The sequence below is a fragment of the Peromyscus leucopus genome, chromosome 12 (assembly GCF_004664715.2).
Source record: "Peromyscus leucopus breed LL Stock chromosome 12, UCI_PerLeu_2.1, whole genome shotgun sequence".
In the NCBI taxonomy this organism is placed as follows: Eukaryota; Metazoa; Chordata; class Mammalia; order Rodentia; family Cricetidae; genus Peromyscus; species Peromyscus leucopus.
In genome coordinates this window covers 77628617-77647863 of record NC_051073.1, presented here as the reverse complement: position 1 = coordinate 77647863, position 19247 = coordinate 77628617, and the positions used below count along the sequence as shown (strand labels likewise).

Sequence of the window (19247 nt, the reverse complement as noted above, 5' to 3'; positions counted from 1 at the left end):
TAGGGAAGGGATTCGTCGTCGTTCACTAGTCAGACCTGAATCTCAACAAGCATGGAAGACTCCATGAATACTTGTTGAGTTGAACTAGAGCAAACTGTTTCAGTTGAGAATACTGTGGATGTGGTTAGTGCTCATGAGTGACAATGTGTTCCTAATGTATGAACATGGAGAAGAAAGAACATACAAAGGTATTGTCCCATCTTCCATCCCATAGCCAGGAGCAGAACTGTCATGCTTAACGAGAAGATAGAGCAATGCACACACTGATGTGATTTGTTTATCCTCAAAAATCTAGGTACAAGTAGAAATAACTGGAATTTCCAAGGTTTCAAAACCTAGTTTAAACAGTAGTTTCTTCTAGACATAACTTTTTAATAAAAATTAAATTCACTATCAACTCTAATTCCACTAACTTCTCAAACTGCTGAGGTTTGAGCACAGTATGACCCTCTGACATGAAGTGCAACTCTACAAAGAGAACTTCTACCATGAGAATAAGGCATCTTGGATAATGGAGCACTGTTTAGAAGGCGTGGCCAGTAGTCTGAAGGTGTTCCCGAGAGCTGGGGAGAGAAAACACAAAACAGTATTTGCACCCTGAGAGGCCAGGACACCAAACCATTGAGAAGGTAAGGTAATACTTCAAAAACGTTTTAAAATTTTTAATTCAATTTTATTTTTTTAATGTGTATGTGGTGTGGGTGTGTGTTCACAAGTGTGAAGACCCCAAGTTGACATCAAATGACTTCCTCAGTCATTCCCCACTTTCCACGGCTGAGCCCTCTTCCAGGCAATCACACTCGGTTTTCATTCACAGACACGGTCTCCTGACTGACTGACCTGCCCAGCTTGCTCTAGGGAAGCCCTGGGTCTGCTCCAAACACTGGGACGGCAAGCAGCCATGCCTGCTCAGCTTCCACGTGGGCTCTAGGCTCCTAACACTGGTCTTCAGGCTTGTACAGCAAGAGCTGTATCCACGGAGCCAGCCACTCCCAGCCACTAACTGGCCGTGATAGTTCTAGTCCAAAATGGCACACACATCCTGTAGTCAAAAACAACAGTTACGATGTGGGGGAAACGAGACATGTCTTTCGCCTTTTTCAAAACAAATGGGCCTTCCCAGACTAGTCCCAGCAGACATGTCCGGTGGGAGATCGTCGGAGATGCTCTTGACCAGCGGCCCCAAAAGGCTCCAAGACCAGTGTCTCCTACGGACAAGGAATAAAAGGAGGACAGCACAGGAAAACTCCATTATTCCCTTGTCTTCAGCCACGCTGCCAGAAGGAGACACCAGCCAAGTTTAGGGTTGGCTTTCAGTTTTCCCGAGTTCAGCCGTGTGGTGTGAGAGACGCCGACTGACATGGAAAGACCTGGGGTTTATTCTGGCTTAGCTGCTTGCTCTCTGAGTGACCTGGTGAAAGCTGACCTGCCTGAAATTCCTTTTCTTCACCTCTAAGGCAGGCGTGATACTATCCCGCAGCAGGTCATTACCACAGTTCAGCGAATTACCATGGATGAGTGGCTGGCACAGGCCAGGGCGAGTAGGCATGTATGGAATGTTAAACATTACCCTTCATCCTGAGGTAGGTAGGTCACACAAGCATTCCCAGCTGGTCTCATAAGGTGCCCCCACGATAAGCCTTAAACCCAAGCCAAGCCTAAGGCTCGCAAGGGACCTGAGCAAGCCAGGGTGCTGAATCCAAGCCAAGCCTAAGGCTCAACAAGGGACCTGAGCAAGCCAGGGTGCCGAATCAGAGCTCAGAGGCTCCGAGGGCACCTCCTTGGGGGTCCCCTGGCAGTCACACAGACATGGCCCCCGGCACAACCCGCCGGATGTGGGTATACGACTTCCTGATGGTGACGCTGCCGTGGTGGGACACGCCGCGCGGCAGGACACATTCCTCCGTCAGCTTCTGAGCCTCAGGGTCCCAGCAGAGCACGGTGGCGATGACCTCGTTCTTCTCGTCCCTCCCGCCGGTGACATAGAGCTTGTTGTTGCAGGGCGCGATGCCACAGCTGGCCCGCTCGTGACTGAGCTGCGTCACCAGGCACCAGCTGTCTTCCAGGGGGCTGTAGGCATAGAGCGCTCGCATGGCACCGCCTGCAAGGAACCAACAGGCACGCTGGGTCTTTTCTCACTAATCATCAGAGTTCTACTTCCGATTAGGCCAGCTCTACCACCTCACCAGAGAAAACAGTAGACTGGCGGCTTTCTTCCCAGAAAGCCAGAATGGACCCCCCAGGTTAGTAATGTGGGAGAAACCTCATCTCCTTTAAGTTCTGACCAGGTGGGAATCTGGTTCGAAAAGATGCCTGATGTAGCACAGCTGCAAAGCACACCTTAAGACTGGCTCCCTGGAGGAAGCCCAGCTGATGCCTCGGGTGACCCTAAGCACTAAAACCACAGTGTTTTTAAAGTAACACAAGGATCATGCGCAGAGGCGGTTCATAAACGTCATTAATCGGGCATTAACTAGGAACAGCATCTCTTTAGAGATTACATAGATCGAAGACATCGACCTAGCAGGCCCATCCTGTTACTGGACTTTTGAAACCTTTGGGAGCCTGACCACAAGCAAAACTTCAAGAGACCTGAAGCAAGGCAGAGCTTCGTTTTCTACAGTGCATCCCAGTGTTTTACCCCTCAATGCCTTCGCTGATTGGCCCTGATTAATCACGGACCGAAACTATTTGTATTCTGGCATCTCTTGAATCAGTAGTTCTCTATCGTGGCTGCACATTAACATCAGCTGGAGTTTTAAAGAACACAGTTGTACTATTCCCAGAGACCCCTCTTCCCCTCCTCATTTCACATGCCTGCCATAGGCCTGGCTATTGTAATTTTATAGAGTGCTTCCTGGTAATCCTAAGGAATGGGCGGGACTGAATCACCAGTCTTTAACAATCACATGCCAGCTGTGGTCTTGCTGGCCAAGGCTTCCTCTCAACCGAGTACATTTTCTAGGCCCCTAAAACCAAGCAGGAGAGGAACATTCATTCCCATTATGTAAACTAAAACATACGAATGTTTCCTATTTGCTGAGCACTTGTTACAGGGCATGCTTCAATTTCTGTGTATTTGCCGTGTTTGCAAAACAACTTCACTCCTGACCTCTGGCCTCCTCTGCGGACTACAGCTTCCATGCTTTGTGTGCCTGTTTCTACCTCCCGGACTTCAAGGGAAATCCCAACAAGGTCTGGTCCAAACCCACCTTCTCTTCCTTTCCAGCCTTATCCACATCACCCAGGCATTCTGAAAACGATAGTATCTTGTCTCCCAGGTGGCCACGGGGGCGAGTGGCTACAGATGTAAGAAGTCATCACTGACTCACCAACAACATAGATGTGATCCTGGAAACTCACTGCATTGATGCATTTAGCCTCTACTGGCATGGCCGACTTCAAAACCCATTTATTGGTCGAAGGATCATAACACTGAGTCTTGTCTGTGGCCAGCTTCCCATTGGGTCCTCCTCCAATGACATACAGCTTCTTCTTGTGGCTAGCAGCCGCAAAGGAACTGACATGGACAAGGAGGGGTGCGGCCTGCAGCGGCAGAGGGCACAAGAAGTCGGTGCACTGCTCAGATTGTGGGAGAAGCTCACAGAACACATACTTGGGCATGCTTCGACAGAAATGACCAAGCCATGGCTCCCAATAAAATGCAGAGAGAAACAAAACCCACTGTCTCTACAGGCTCTAGGAAGCCTGGAGCAAGCTGTGTCCGAGCTGCTCCTGCTTGTTTACGCCAGAGCCCAGCTCTCAGGGAAGGAGAGATACAGGCCAGACTAAATGTCTGTGCACACGAAGCCAGCATATTCATAGTCATTCAGTGGTCAGTTACTAGGGGCCAATGTCGGTTTAAGATTATGCGCATATGCTGGTGAATCTGTGGGGAATGTCATGGCAACATGATGATATCCTTCCCTTGTGCTTACAGTGACCACGTTTTAAACTTTCTGAAGCTGGAACAAGCTCTGACCATAAGAAAGGAAATCTGCACTTGAGAATGGTCTGGAAACGCTGGTGATAAGGTTGTTTTCTGATCCTGGGGCAGTTTTTAACCAGAGGTAGCTTTGCTAGAGACTTGCACAAAGGCCTGTAAATGGCTCGTCATTAAGGAGAAAATAAACACACCCTGACTTCTAATTATAACCAAATGACCCTGGGTTCACAAAAGGTGGAGGAAATGGATCCTCGGGCTTCTGGTATGAAGAGGGGGTAGACAGAAGGAGTCTGAGGAGACAGATTCTGGGCCAGGACATGCGACCAAGGGAGTTAACCATCTTAGAGTAGGCTCAGCCTCCCTCCTTGTCTGGGGCTCTCGCTAGCACAGGACAATGGCCACACAGAGCCCTGCCACTTGGAAGAACGCTATTACTGGAACTGGATCAGTAATGTTGACTCATGGCTCCTAGGAAGGGAGAAGCTCAGAGCCAGGAAGATGATTTATAGGAGCAAAGTGACCAATCACTAGCCACCACCATAGGCAGGGTTTTTGTTTTGTTGTTGTTGTTTAAGCTCTGAAATTACTCACAGAAACAATCTTCCATACCTCTGACCAGCAGTTGTGGAAGGGGTCGTAAGTCTCCACATTGTTGATCCTTTGTAAGCCGTCAAAGCCCCCAATTACATAGACTTTGCCACCCAATACGACCATCTTATGCCTCCAGCGGCCTATGTTTAAATATTCTATCTGAATCCATTTGTTGATTGAAGAATTATATTTCCAAACATCATGCTGTGTTTCTTTGCCACCTACAAGAGATACAAAGCATTTAAAAACATCAAGCAGATGTTTTCCCCCAGCGTTCTCCAAACTCTAAAAGTACTAAGTCTTCAGCTGAGTCTCAGCTAAGGGGAGATAGGGCAAATCTTGATGTTCTGGAAGGAAAAACAAAACAAACTCAAAAGAATGAGAAGCCACAAAAGCTAGGAGTGTGGGCTATGCCACAAAAGCAGAATGGTGGGCTGTGCCACAAAAGCTGGGATGGTGGGCTGTGCCACAAAAGCAGGATGGTGGGCTGTGCCACAAAAGCAGAATGGTGGGCTGTGCCACAAAAGCTGGGAGGGTGAGCGGTAACCACAAAGGCTGGGAGGGTGAGCTGTGCCTCTAAAGCTCAGGAAGGGTGCCCAACCAAGTGAAAGGACCCAGAGAAGGCTTCAGTGACGTCAGTCTGGATGGGTTGGAGCCAAAGAGAGTCTAATCCAGTGTTTGTGACCCCAAGAAGCAGAGAGCAAGGCTGAGCAAGATAGGCCTTGACAGCCAGGAAGTTAGAAGGTAGTTTATGTTCTAACAAAAAAAAAAAAAAAATAGAAGCAGCAACAGTGTGGAAGAAATTACCAAGAGATCTTACAACATCATTTTCACTTCCATCTTCAATCTATGTAAAAGAGTGAGTAGTACAAAGAGTGGAATCTACCTCTAGGTGGAGACAAGCCTTTGCCTCCTCTTAAGGGTTAATCCAGTGGGACAGGCCGGAATCGGGCCTGGCGATCCTCCCAGGAAGGCAGGTCCACCTTAAGACAATGTGCCTTTTCCTTCCCAGAATTCCCACCCTAGTGCCCTCCCTGAGTCAGGCAGCCCCCTGCGCTGGACCACCCTTAGGTGGGGCTGCCTCTGTGCCTTTCTCAGGGCCGACGATTGCTGGTTTTTTTCTCCTGTCTTTTTCTGGCAAATGCAGGCCAGAACTTTAACATGGTTTAAACTCCCTAACCAATGCTTTGGGAATCCACACTCTTTCTAAAGGCATTCCCCCACCCCCAACCCCCAACCCCTACCCCCAACCCCCAACCCCCACCCCCAACCCCCAACCCCCACCCCTACCCCAACCCCCAACCCCCAACCCCCAACCCCCAACCCCCAATCCCCAACCCCCAATCCCCAACCCCTACCTCCAACCCCCAACCCCCAACCCCCAATCCCCAACCCCCAATCCCCAAACCCCAATCCCCAATCCCCATCCCCCACCCCCACCCCCCACCCCCCAACCCCAACCCCCAGCCCCTACCCCCAACCCCTACCCCCCACCCCCACCCCCAGCCTCAGAGCTGCTTGTGCCCAGCTGGCTGACCTCCATGCTGTCTTATCCAAAGCAGTGTGACTTTTGTTTTTCTCTCCTGGGTTCCAGGCAGCTGCAAGAGTTACAGCTTTCCTCTCCTGGCTTTTTCTTTTCAACTCTAATTAACTGTTTAATGACCTTGAGCTTCATTTGAGTCCATTCTGAAAATCTTTTTAAGGACCCCCAAAGAGAGAACAGTCTTCCTGGGTGCCATCAGGTGGCTCTTCTGGGGCTCCCTAAGATTTCTCATAGCAGTCCTTCCTGCCTTTTACTTCTTCAGCTGGCAAAGCAAAGGAACCCATTCCTGCAGCCCTAGATGGCAGTGGGCCTTGTCCTATTTTTTAATTAATTTTTATTATGGAAATATGAAATGCTTACAATTGATCATTTGAGAGGAAAATGGCCAATGTTTTCTTTACAACTCTCTTAGAACACAAAATTATGATGTCTAGGTCAAAGGCACATGCTTGTGAATTTTTACAGATGCTTTCAACAGTCCTTCAAGATTGCCCACCCAACCTCCCTCCCTCCCCCCTCCTTCCCCCTCCCTCCCTCCCTCCCTCCCTCTCCGTCTCCCTCTCCCTCCCCCTCCCTCTCCCTCTCTCTCTCTGAAATAGAGAGCAATGGCACGATGTAACCGCATGGCAAGAATGAAGCTACTCTGAAGAGACATTTGTGCCCCTCAACCTCTCTTACTACTGAAATGAAACCATGGAACCCAGAAATGAGAATTTCTCCAGGAATCTCACATTGGAAGATGAAAAAGGATGAGAGCGAAGCACTGGCTGGGAGGAGAACGTGTCTGCCACAAAGAGATTCCACAGAGTTCTAGCAACTTTTCAGACAACCTTGTCAGGTCAGACTGAAGCCCCGCCAAGGGGTGGGTTATGGATGGGCAGGACCACACCTTAGTGGTCCTTAGTGCTGGCTGCTCAGTACCATGTCCTTGGGCCTCTATTCATGTTCATCTCACCAGTACGGTGGTACCATCTCTTTAATCCCAGCACTCCGAAAGCAGAGGTGGTTCGGAATCTCTATGAATTTGAAGCCAACCTGGTCTACACAGAGAGTTCCAAGGCTGCCAGGGCTACTTAGTGAGACACTGTCTCAACAAAGCAAATCAAGTCAAAAGCCTGTAGCTTTAGTTTGGGGCCGAAGATATGAACTTGAGCAGGGTCGCTGGATCACCTTTGTCCCTCTTTCCAATGTGGCCTCACTGAATAAATCGCCTCTTTCTGCTTTTTACTATTAATTTGGGTGTTTTACTTAGCTTTTACTATTAACTGATGTTTAATTGGCTTCCTGGGTATAGGTGTGGCCAAGCCTGGCTCCTTGGCGTCTAGACTGTGTCCCCGAGTTTGGTGGGTGTCACCGTTTGCTCCCATGACTGTGGAGGGGCTGTGCTCACACGCCTTGAGCATTTGTCTTTGTGCTTTTCAGAGGTCTCTACTTAAGACATCGTGATAGTGATTCCATTTGGGTGGCACTGGAGATTAGAAAGCACCATGAAAACCTTCAACGAGATCTTTATTAAAAGAGAACAAGCGCTATGTTTTCCTTAGTGACTTAACACCTGGTTAGTCTGGAAAGCATATTGCATGCAGAGATGAGGAGAGCTGCTGTGACCGCTGTCCAGGCCCCTCGGGTGTTTGTGTCCTCGGCTCTCTTAAGAGTGTTTAGGGAACGCTACAATTCTAAGGTTCACGGGGAAAGGTTCTCTCTGGTGCAGGTGAGGGAGCACATGCCAGGCAATTGTTCCGCCACTGCCAGAAGGACTTTTGGGAAAAGCAGAATGGAGAAAGGCTTCCGTTACCAAATATGAAAATATACTGAAAGCATTAAAAATGAAAATAGTGCGAGTCCAGGATTAGATAAACTGACCAATTAAAATTGAATACCGAAACCAACTCAAATATATAGAAATTATTAAATGTTATTTAGCAGTTGACCATTTGGAGACAAGTTAGATATAGCAATGTCACTTTATAATTTAAACAACTTCCCAATGTGACTTGGGGGAGTAACTAGAGGATGCAGGAGACTAACTCAGTGATTTGGAGAACATGACGTGAAATTAGAATCTCACAGCAAAGAAAGTTGTTGTGAAAATACAAATCAAAGGTAAAAGACAGCCACCACCTGAAGGGGAAGTATTTACACCACAAAGCAAAGGATATTTAACAAGGAATGCAAAAAGTTAGTAAATAAAAGACAAACACGAAGCAATAGAAAAACAGCCAAAGAGTTTGAGCAGACATATTTAAAAATAAATCCAGTTAGCCAGTATTCTATGAAAATCAACCCAACACCACTAAAGATACAAGAGTGTAAATGTATATATTTAGTTTATTACATCAGAAATAATTGGTGATAACAACTGTTATTAAGGATGTAGAAAATGGGCACTGGTTGAGCTACAAAAGGTGTAATCTGGTGTTTGTTTGTTTGTTTGTGTTTGTTTTTGTTTTTGTTTTTGAGACAGGGTTTCTCTGTTTAGTTTTGGTGCCTGTCCCAGATCTCCCTCTGTAAAGCAGGCTGCAAGCTGGCCTCGAACTCACAGAGATCTGCCTGGCTCTGCCTCCCGAGTGCTGGGATTTAAGGCGTGTGCCACCGCCACCTGGCTAAAATGTATAATCTTTGTAGAGGACAATATAACAACTGACAAATTCTGCACTCACTTACCTTATGACCACTTCTAGGAGTCTTTCCACAAGGGCAGAAACTATGTGTGTGCAAATGTCTGCTAGAGTATTTTTTTTTCAAGTAGATTACAAACAGCAAATACATGTGCAGTGGCAGAGATCAATTCTGATTACCAAACCTTCCTTCCTGGACAAGTAACTAAAGGACATTGCCAACCCCACATCTATTCTGGGAAAGAAGAGCACACTGTTGGCTCACGCCCGTGGACTATTTGTGGCCTTTGCAGGCCATGGCTTTGTGGAATAAATGTGTCTTCTCTTTCAGGCCACATGTGGGAGATGGCAGAATCACAAGTCAGAGGGAACCCGAGCCCCTGAATGCCTAAGTTGAGTGATGGCCTCCTGACCCCACCACTCCCACATACCCCTGTGTTCATTCATTAGATGGGACTTAGGACTTGTTAAAAATAGCTAGTATTACTTATCCCAATAGAATATAAAAATATTTTATGAAAACATGGGGAATTATCGTGGAACCGAAAAACTGCCATATTTTACTTTCTATTCTCTGTATTGTTCAAATCATATAGTATTTCTGTAGTAAAAAGAAACTTATAGCCTAATTAATATTAAGAACAGAACTGGAGAAACAGCTAACGTTACCCTCTGGAGGACACAAATACATAGGATTAGGAAGGGAATGTTTGTGTCTTCCTTTGGATATGAGTGAGAAGGACTGGGCTTAGCCCTAGATGGTGATCCTGTCCAGTACCAGGATCTACATTACCTTCCAGAACCTCTCTGAGCCCCGTTTTCTCCTACTTCATCATCTGGCCTCCCCCGCTGTGACTGGTAATTGCATGCCGTTGGTTTACCTACTAAGTTCTAAAGATGATAGCGACTGTGTAATTAACAAACATCTACTGAGCATCTTCACTGCTAGGTAAGAGAGAGAGTGTGTTAACGCTCATGGAACTTCACATCTAAGGAGAAGGCGAGCACAAAGAACTGTTAATGATTAAGTTAGCAATGAAAATGAATACGTATTCATATTACTTCAGTAGACATGTATCATAGAATGTCTAAGAAATTTGGGAAGGTTGGGTTTATGGCAGGATAAGACATTTCATTACTAGCTGTATACCCAGATCAGTGCCCGGCGCCTACAATAGACTGAACAAGCCCTGACATTACTCTCATTTTTGTTCCTCCATGAGGGCTGGAGCTGTCTGTGCTGCTCACATATCAGTATTTATTAAGTGATAATGTTTTCTCCAGGACAAGACCACCTACGCTCCTGGTCCCATATCCTGACCCACAGAGCTAGACCACAGTGAACTCAGACATTCTTGCAGGGCAGTTGGTTGGTTTCCATTTAGGGAAGTGTAGGATGCTATCAGGGGACTGCTTTGATCCCAGCCTCCCACTTACCTGAGATGTAGACCTCGTTTTTTAATGTCACACAGGCAAACTCCACCCACTTCTTATTCTCACTCTCCAGCTCGTGCTCTGTCAGTGGAAGCTTGGCCACCTCCAGACGACTGCGCCTCAGGGGATCCAGGCAGGTTACCTCTGCCACAAATCGTTCCTCTTTGGTACAGCCGCCAATAATCATGAACACCTCAGACTGGAACTCGTGCATCCTGGGCTTGGTACGCTCTGAAATAATCTAGAAATCAAGGAGAGGACGTGTGGGCAGAGGGAACACAGCACGATAGTTAGTGCTGAGCTTAGGCTGTGGAACCACATAAGGCGGGTCCCAATCCCCACCTCTACCATTGTTGGCCTCGTGACTTCTCCTTGACCATGGTTTCATCCTCTGTGCAACGGCTTTTGATGCTAACTACCCAGTGGGTTTGTCGTATTAAATGGCATAATTCACGAATGTGTTGACCCAGGGCCTGCTGTGTAACAGGTACCGAATAAACTGTTACCTGTCATTTTTGTTGCTGCTGTAAGACAAAGGTCTATTTGCCATCAAATGCACTTCCTGCCTCTTCTCTACTGCCTGCTCTGAAACCTGAACTCGTGGAATGAAAGTCAAAGTTAACATTTACTCAATACCTATTGCCATAATGTGAAAAAGGAAGACTAGGGTGGCAGGCCCATGGGGAGGAGCTGTCACACATCACCCTTCAGAAGGTCTTTATTGGGAGAGAGAGAATGAGTGTGTGTGTGAGTGTGTTATGAGGGGTTGGGGAGACAAAGACAGAGAGTCTTTGCTTCAAATCCCAAGAAGAAAAGGTGTTTCTGATTCATGGATGTTCAGGAGCTAGGCAAGCTCCACACAGGCACTACAGTCTGTCCTATCCTACCTGCCAAGGGTCATGGAGCAGGCAGAAGGAAGGACCAGAAGCTTGTCCTGCTGGTACAAGGGGGAGGGCCTACCAGTCTGTAGCACAGAATGCTTTTTTTTTTTCTTTACCAACTGTTTGTCCGAGAAAGACAGCTGGGGACATGGGAGGCTTATTTGGGGGGGGGGGGGAAGAAGCAGTAAGAGGGTCTGTGTTCTAATAGTCACTATACACCAAGCCCTAGGCCAAGCCCACTATATAATATTACAGTGATGAGTTTATGGAGATGCTCACTGATGCTACTAACATTCCCTAGTAGAAGGAAGAGGGGCCTTTATCTGGGAGTCCAACCGTTATTTGTCTCCTGCTCTCCTCCATCTGCAAGTGATCTTGGGAAACACTACAGCAAACAGGAAGTCATTGGATAAGTGAAAATGGGACTCTATGGTGCAGTTCGCACAACATCACCATTCATAATGAGGTGAGACCTTTCAGGGATGCAGCTGCCCGGGGGTCACCCCTCACCTATGCTCTGTAAGTAAGTACAATAAACTATTAGCTCACCAAGCTGAGCTTCAGTGGAAACGTTATTTTCGTCTGCCATTAGTGTCCTCTCTAGAGTGAATCCGGTAGTTTGTGTCTCCCCACGAAAAGCTCACAAAGCATCAGCCAACACCCCACCTTTGCTTTTCAAGAAATTTTGTTTATTATTTGTTTTTCTGTGCTAAAGAGCCAGATCCAGTCAATTTTGCATCCCCGGTTTTTTACTTCCGACTGTGGCCATAACATTTGTTAGCTGTGAGTTCAAAGGAAGAGCGGGGAGACAGGAGACAGGATAAATCCTCACCACTGTGTTGAGCCTGAGAGCATAGACAGTAGAAAGTCCACAGAGTAAGGAGGGGAGCAGTGGACCAGAGAACTTGGAGACACTTGAAGGTACCAAGGACTTAAACAATGAGTTGGCGCCATAGACAAACTCTGCTTCTCTGCAGCTTTCTTCCCAACATCAGTCTGGTTTCTGTCCCCAAACCTTCCATCCCCACAGCTGAGGCACAGGCTACAACACAAGCTGGTCACCTTTGTTCGGTGAGGATTTTGGTGCTGTAGGCAAGGCTTCAAGGACAGTCTTATAATTTACTATGAGGACATCCCTTTTTCTCTAATGGATTCTTAGCACCAAGAACAGTATCTGGGTCTTGTGGATTTCTAAGAGTCAGTGGATGGATGGATGGATGGATGGATGGATGGATGGATGGATGGATGGGTGGATGGATGGATGGATGGACAGACCGACAGACGAATGGATAGACGGATGAATGGATGGATGGGCAAGACAGGTCACCAAGGTCCCTGCCTACTACTATTTTTTACAATACAAATCACTGTGGTACCCAGTCTCTACAATGACCTCAAATAATGTCTTCCTCCAGGAACTCAGAGCCCATATAATTCCTTCTATACTGGTCCAGAATCAGTCTCTCTAACCAAAAGATTACAGCAGAAATGGTGTTCTACCAGACTACTAAAGACACTAAAGCCTTCATATCGATTGCTTTCTCAGTCTTTCTTAGGTAAGTTGCTCTGGAAGAATGCCATCTGCTATGTAGATGACCACATGGCAAGAAGCCACAGCTTCAAGCCAATAGCCAGTCAGGAACTGATGCTTGCCCGCAATACTGTGAGTGAGTATCATGTGAAAGTTCTGATCTCATCTGAACTTTGAGATTGCTGAAGTCTAAGCCAATAGATAATAGATGAACCAACACCTGGTAAGAGACTTTAGTCAGAGCAACCCAACTGGGTTTTACTTTCTTCTTTTTCCTTTTGCAGTGTAGGATTGAACACAGGGCACCACGCATGTGAGGCAAGAATTCTACCATGGATCCACATCCCTGCCTGCTGCTTTAAACTGTGAAATTGTAGGGTAATTCATTATGTAGTGATTCCATATGGGGTAATAATGGTAGGAGAAAGAAAGGTCTCAAATCAATGTCTTCAACTTCTTCTTTAAGAAACTAGAGAGGGAAAAACAACAAATCCAGAAAGTAAACAGAAAAAAAGAATTCTATCAGGATCAAAATAGAAAGAAAATTAAATAGAAAAAACACAGAGAAAATAAAATGAAATCAGAAATTAGTTTATTGAGAAAAGTCAACAAAATGTATGATATATCTAGCAAGACCAATGGTGGAGGGGGGGCACAGAGAGCCACTATCTGGAATTTAAGATGCTGCATCACTATAGATTCTATAGACAGTACAGATTCACATCACTACATAGTCCACAGATAGTATTGATGATGAGGGGAAATTATGAACAGCCTTATGTCAACAAATCCACTACTTGTATGGATGGAAAAATTCTCTGCAACTCAGTTTGAGAAGAAACAGACAACATGAGCAGCACTGTACCTGTTAGCATGATGTGATTTGAAGTGAAAATCTCCTCTCCAGGTTGGCCAAACCCTGTAATACCAAACACTCAGGATACCTGTGAAGGACAGACAAGTAGCAAACTGTTCTAAGAACAACCAAGAAATACGGAGATCCACACGGATAAAGGACATCCTCCAGAGGAGTAGCAGACAGATACGATTCCTGAACAACTTTGGGCTGAGGTTTCTACTGTACCCTGCAGATGAGGTTTGGAACTTTCACACGGTGATAGGCACATATGAGGCTTCGTGAGTGTAAATCAACAGCAAACTCTCCCTACACTATAGCTTCCTGGTGAGCTTGCTCCTCCACTAAAGCCAGCCTTGTCTTTACAAGATTCTGAGTGAAAAACATCTTCAAAATTTGCAAAGGAGAACAGGTAAGAACAAATGCTTTCTTGGTGCCCATTTTGTCGTCCATAAACATCGACGTTCATAACACACCAGAGATTCCTCCTAAGATCTAGAGATGAAAAGCCCAGGAGCACCCAGTTCCTACTATAACAAGCTGCAAGTTTAGAATATTTACGAGATAATGAATTCAATGGTTACCATGTGGCATTTGGTGTCATGAGCAAAGATTGAGCCAATGGCCATAAGAACACAAAGGGTTCTCTGGAGAAGGTGACCTCGGATTGAATTTTGGAGTAGAAGCAGAAGTCAAGAACAGGAAGTAGGAAGCATTTAGACAGTATTCGCCTTGTCCTGAAGGCTGGAAAGACATATCCTTTGAGGGAGCTGGACACAGTACATCAAAACCGCAGCAGAATGTATACATCAACAACTAAAGAAAACAGAGACCATGAATTTGAGCATAAGGGAGATACAGGAGAAGAGCTAGAGGGAGGACATGGGAAGGGGGAAGTGTTGTGATTGTATTTTAATTGAAAAATGGATTTTAATTAAATTTGTTTTTAATTTTTAAAAGCAAAATACAAACATACACAGTAAAAGTGTGTGGTAAATGATGCCAGAGACCTGGGTAGGAGGTATTTTAGTGGATCAGAGCTCAGGGAGCTTTAGGAGAAAGAGTGGGTGGCTTCCTGGAAGTGATGGAGAGCCAGTGAAAAGGTCAGGCCAGGAGCAAAGTCCACACTGCATCTTCCACCATCCCAGGAGTGGGGATGAGTTGGCGGGAGACCAGACAGGGAGCACATTGATGAGGTCTAGAAACTTTCTATAAGTTCAGGAAAGAAATGATAGACTCTGGATCTAGGCAATGTCAGACTAGAACAACAGATACAAATTCTCATGAGAGTGGGAGAATTTAAGGAAGTAGAACCCCTTCCGAAGGGTGACTGGATGGGACCACACACAACTGGGCAGAGGAAGGTCACAGGCACCATGCCGAGAGGTTTCCATTTCTCACTAAATCCTCCCCACAGCTGTGTGAAGATGTGCTATCATCCTCACTGCACAGATCAGGGATCCCCAGCTTCTGGGACGACTGACTTCTGCTTGCTGTCCTGGGAATTTGTGAGCAAGGGTCACTTGCATTTCTGAGAGCCCTGGCTAACTCCTTACATTGGTGATGAAATGCAGCAACCTCTCACATCCAACCTACCTCATTGCCAGAGAGGTGGTACATCCTGGCTTCCTGCAGCAGTGGGAAGACCTCAGGACACTGTCTAATGAGAGGATCTGCTTCAACCATCTCCACGAAGTACCACGGGTCCAGAAGCGGTAAGCGTACGTTCTCGAGAACACAAGGGAGGAGGCAGAGTCGTTCTGACTGTTTGTGCCGGACCCAGCTCATCACGGTCTCAAACACCTGAGCCTCCTCGGTCACACAAAGGTCATCACTCTTCAAGATGTGATACAAGGTATCCACCGGAAGTTCCAGGAACTCCTCAGAGTTCAGAATCTGAACGAAGTTTTGAATGATGTAACTTTGAACTTGCATCTTTAAACTGTCCAACGAGTGTGTGTCCGCCAGCCTCAGTATTCCAATGCAATTTTCTGGGTTCAAAGCTTCTGTGAGGAAGCTGGCACAGGCGTCCACCAGCTGCAGAAACTAACAAAAGGGAGGGAGCCAGGAAGTGATTAGTCCACAAGAACATTGATCAGTGTGTGCCAGCAAAAACTTAGAAACAGCCTAATGTCCAACAGCACAGTCACACAGCCAGCAGCTCCACGAATAATTTAAAAACATAAGATTACATTAAGTCACGTGGAGAACGTAATGTGTTGGGTTTTCAAATCAGTTCACTAAACCTGATCAAACGTCTGGATTTACTTTTGTGTATTTTGTAGTGCTGGGGGTGGAACACGCAGCATCGCACGTGCTAAGCAAGTGCTCTCCCTGCCATCGAGCTATTTTCCCTAAATTTAAGCCTCTAGATCTAATCATCAATTTACAGAAAAAATATAGAAGTAGACATACGATAGCATGAACATCCATTTCGCCACATCTAGATGGTGGGAAACTCCATGGAACAACTGGTTTGATTTCTTCTGTAAATATGCTACAGGTGCAAAACAGGGAGAGAAGGAGGAGGCAGTGTAGATCAAGAGCTCTGCCTGCATCCATGAGTCCATGTGGAGCACAAACTAGGTTCAGTAGCTTGTTTTTAAAAAGGGGGGATCATGAAGTTGGGAGGAGGGATGAAGGGTCAGGGTGGGTCCTGAAGGAGTTAGAGGAGAAATAGTGTGTAAATATGATCAAGAAACATTATATGCATGTATAAATTATCACAGAATGCAAATGTTAAAGAGGAGAGATTTAGGAGATATATCAACTTCCTACCAAGTATGAACCATATTGGGATGCCCGATCTAAGCAACTAACTAAGTCAGAGAAATGTTTACAAGCACTGATATTTGGAGACATGAAAAATTATTATTAATTCTCTGATGTGGAACCAATCCTCATCCCTTCCTCAGCCTCACTGTGGAGGTGCCTGTAACGGCTCTGCTGGGTGCTCGGCCCAGCCAGGTCAAGCAGTTCAAAGGTTCTAGGTCATGATTTTGTTTTTATTTCCAGCATTATCTACTATAAAAGTCTGACAGCAGGCAAGCTGGAAAGGCCAGATAGAGGAAGAAGACATGTACTAGACATCAGGAATGCACTCAGACCCGTGCGCTTCTTCATCTGTCATTGCACTTAACAAACGATTTTTAGCGGATCGCTTTTTATTTAATTAGTAAATAGGATATTCAGATCACATCTGTAGAGAGGAGGAAATAGATAATTTGGAGTAAAAGACACTGCCTGAAGATACATAGCGGGAGGCGAGATGTTCCCTCAGCTACCTGCTTGCTAACGAGAGTGCAGGCTTGCACTGCCGAGCTAAGAAAAAGCCAGGAGAATCTCAAGAGACCTTACGACCACAGGGGAAGGCAGATTTCTCTGACTGCCTAAGTTCTCCCCAAATATGTGTCAGCAAGCACTTCAGAGTGATCCAGCCAGTAGCTAGGAATTTGCTGGCATGCAAGGCAGTCATGAGAACAAGAAACTGTGTTTTATATTATTTGCCTTTGGATAAATTTCCAGCATGCTGTTCCTGGAACTTGGTTTTCAGAAGTGAGAGATGACAAATAATGGCCACAGGTAGCCAGTTTCCTGTTTAGAGGGATGAGTAAATAAAAAGTTACAGTAAACACCTGACTCTTTGACAGGAACTCCTAAAATACCACCAAAGAGACACGACCACACAGGAACTCCTAAAATACCATCAAAGAGACAGGGCCACAGTTACCAGAAGAAATGTCTGCCTTAAAAAAGCCTTTGATAGGTCTTCTTTTGGGGAGTATCTATTTAGATTATTTATTCATTTTAAGAACTTTTCAGTGTGTGTGTGCATGTGCATGCGCGTGCGTGTGTGTGTGTGTGTGTGTGTGTGTGTGTGTGTGTGTGTGTAGTACGACACCTGCATAGTATATCAAACATCCAAATGTCAACGTGGTCACTCTCACAATTAATAGCCCACTCCAACAGTAATATATAGTTGACACCAGGCCTTCTGAGATGCTGGACTATGGAACTACTTTCTGAACACTCAATTCTACCACACCTAAGTCTCATGTGAACATTGCAAATACTTCAACTAAAAGAACACAGCAGATTAAAAAAAAAAAAAAAACTAAACCATGCAAAGAAATAGCACCAAGTATACACAGTCCAAGGACGTAACATGTGAAAAGCCAAGATAGCATAATTCCTCCAAAAGTTAAGTCCACAGTATGACATCTAGTGAGGGTGAATTAAATGAAATCCCAGACAGAGAGCTCAAACGAGTGATTGTGTATGTTCAAAGAAGAAGCAACGCACCTGGGTTAGGATACAAATGGGTGAATGACGTAAGCAAAGTCACTTGCTGCTGGGCACACTCCCTGACCCAGGAAGTAGGAGGGTGTGCCCTTCTGACAGCTAGAGTACACACAGTGCTCCTTACACACCCCAGCTAGTAAAGCTACAGGCTGCAGGGTGCCCCACTCTGATAACGCTTATCCAACACACTCTGCAGATCAGCTGACATACAAAGCAGCTGCCCCAGTACAACCCCCCAACACACCCCAGAACTGAGTCTGGGGGTTGGGGAGAACTAGAAAGTTGGCTCAGCAGGATGACCCAAGTTTGGTTCCTAGCATCCTCATCAGTCAGCTCACAACTGCTACTAAGTCTAGCTGCAGGGAATCTGACACACTCTGCTGGTCTCTGCTGGCATGGGCACACACATCACATCACATCATATCACATCATATCACACACACAAAAAAAATACTAAAAATAAAAATACTAAAAAGTACATTTAAAAAGAAAAGTAGATCTTTTTTATTGTGTGACACCTGCTTTGAAACTGTGAGAGAATCGGGAGACTTGATGACTACTCCAGACTTGGTCATTCAGAAAAATAGAATTTGTGTTCATTGAGCGTCTACTTTGGTGCCAGACACTGTATCTGTAACAATAAATGTCACAGCTATTACTATTGCCAGTTCCCATCTTTAGACAAGTCGGCATCCCTCCCTACGTCCCAATAAAGGAAATGAGCATGAAAATAACAAGGACTGCTGGAGCTTCCCTGACACAGAATCCTTCCTCGACACAGAAAGATTGTTCTGAGAGTATATTGTTGGATAGTGGGCAGGAGTGGATGAACTATAAACACTGAGCATGAAGTTGGTGAGTGTCCCCTCCCCATAAGGAAGAACGGTTTCCTGTCAATCAAAGAGGCTGATGGTGAGCACACAGAGAGAGAGTTGGGGCAGTGAGTGTTAACTGATTTGGGGACATCAGAAAATCAGCCCAGCTGGAAATAACTGGCCTGGCATCTTCAAGATGCCCTGAGGAACTGAGCCAATGAAACTTACTAAACTGGTGGCCACCTGTTACTCAAAATCCCTCGGGGCTGCTTTGGAGTGGATTTTCTATTTCCTTTCCCTGATCCTGTCTTTTGTCAGACCTTACAAATCCCTCCCTGACTCTACCCTTAACAGAGCTAATCCCACTGCCAATGGTCTTGGACCCAGAGCCCCTCGGAGATACTTACCTTCTCAGACTCTGCTTCTGTTCCCTTCAACTACCAAGTTCATTATGACACAAGCTGACACCACCTCCACAAGAACCAAGTCATGCACAAGATTGGATACTTATCCCTGGTCCCTGGAAGTGACCTGGACTACACCTGGACTCTGTTTCTTCCACTTCTAGGCAATGAGACAACATTAATTCAATGGAATCAAGTTAAATAGTATGATCCTAGACCTAGGCAAAGATGATAACTTGGGTGGGACCCTTGTTATAATTATTGATGCAACTGATATTATCCATAGTCTAATTATTTTATAAAGCTAGTGTAATGGCTACAATCAT

At 45.8% G+C, this 19247-nt stretch overlaps 1 protein-coding gene across 3 annotated transcripts in view; it reads right to left on the bottom strand.

Moving 5' to 3' along the window:
* Positions 1 to 647: 647 nt before the first annotated feature.
* Klhl6 (kelch like family member 6) overlaps positions 648 to 19247 on the bottom strand; it is a 34222-nt gene continuing 15622 nt past the window's right edge. For 2 of the 3 annotated variants that reach the window (XM_028857578.2, XM_028857579.2), the window contains exons 3-7: positions 14997 to 15446; positions 10136 to 10373; positions 4556 to 4758; positions 3333 to 3546; positions 648 to 2101 (exon numbers count right to left, since the gene is read on the bottom strand). In XM_028857578.2, coding sequence (XP_028713411.1) covers positions 1800 to 2101; positions 3333 to 3546; positions 4556 to 4758; positions 10136 to 10373; positions 14997 to 15446 — 1407 coding nt within the window. In that variant the 3' untranslated portion in view covers positions 648 to 1799. Of the gene's footprint in view, positions 2102 to 3212; positions 3547 to 4555; positions 4759 to 10135; positions 10374 to 14996; positions 15447 to 19247 lie in introns of all 3 variants that reach the window. The other variant, XM_037209904.1, reaches the window with a different exon arrangement.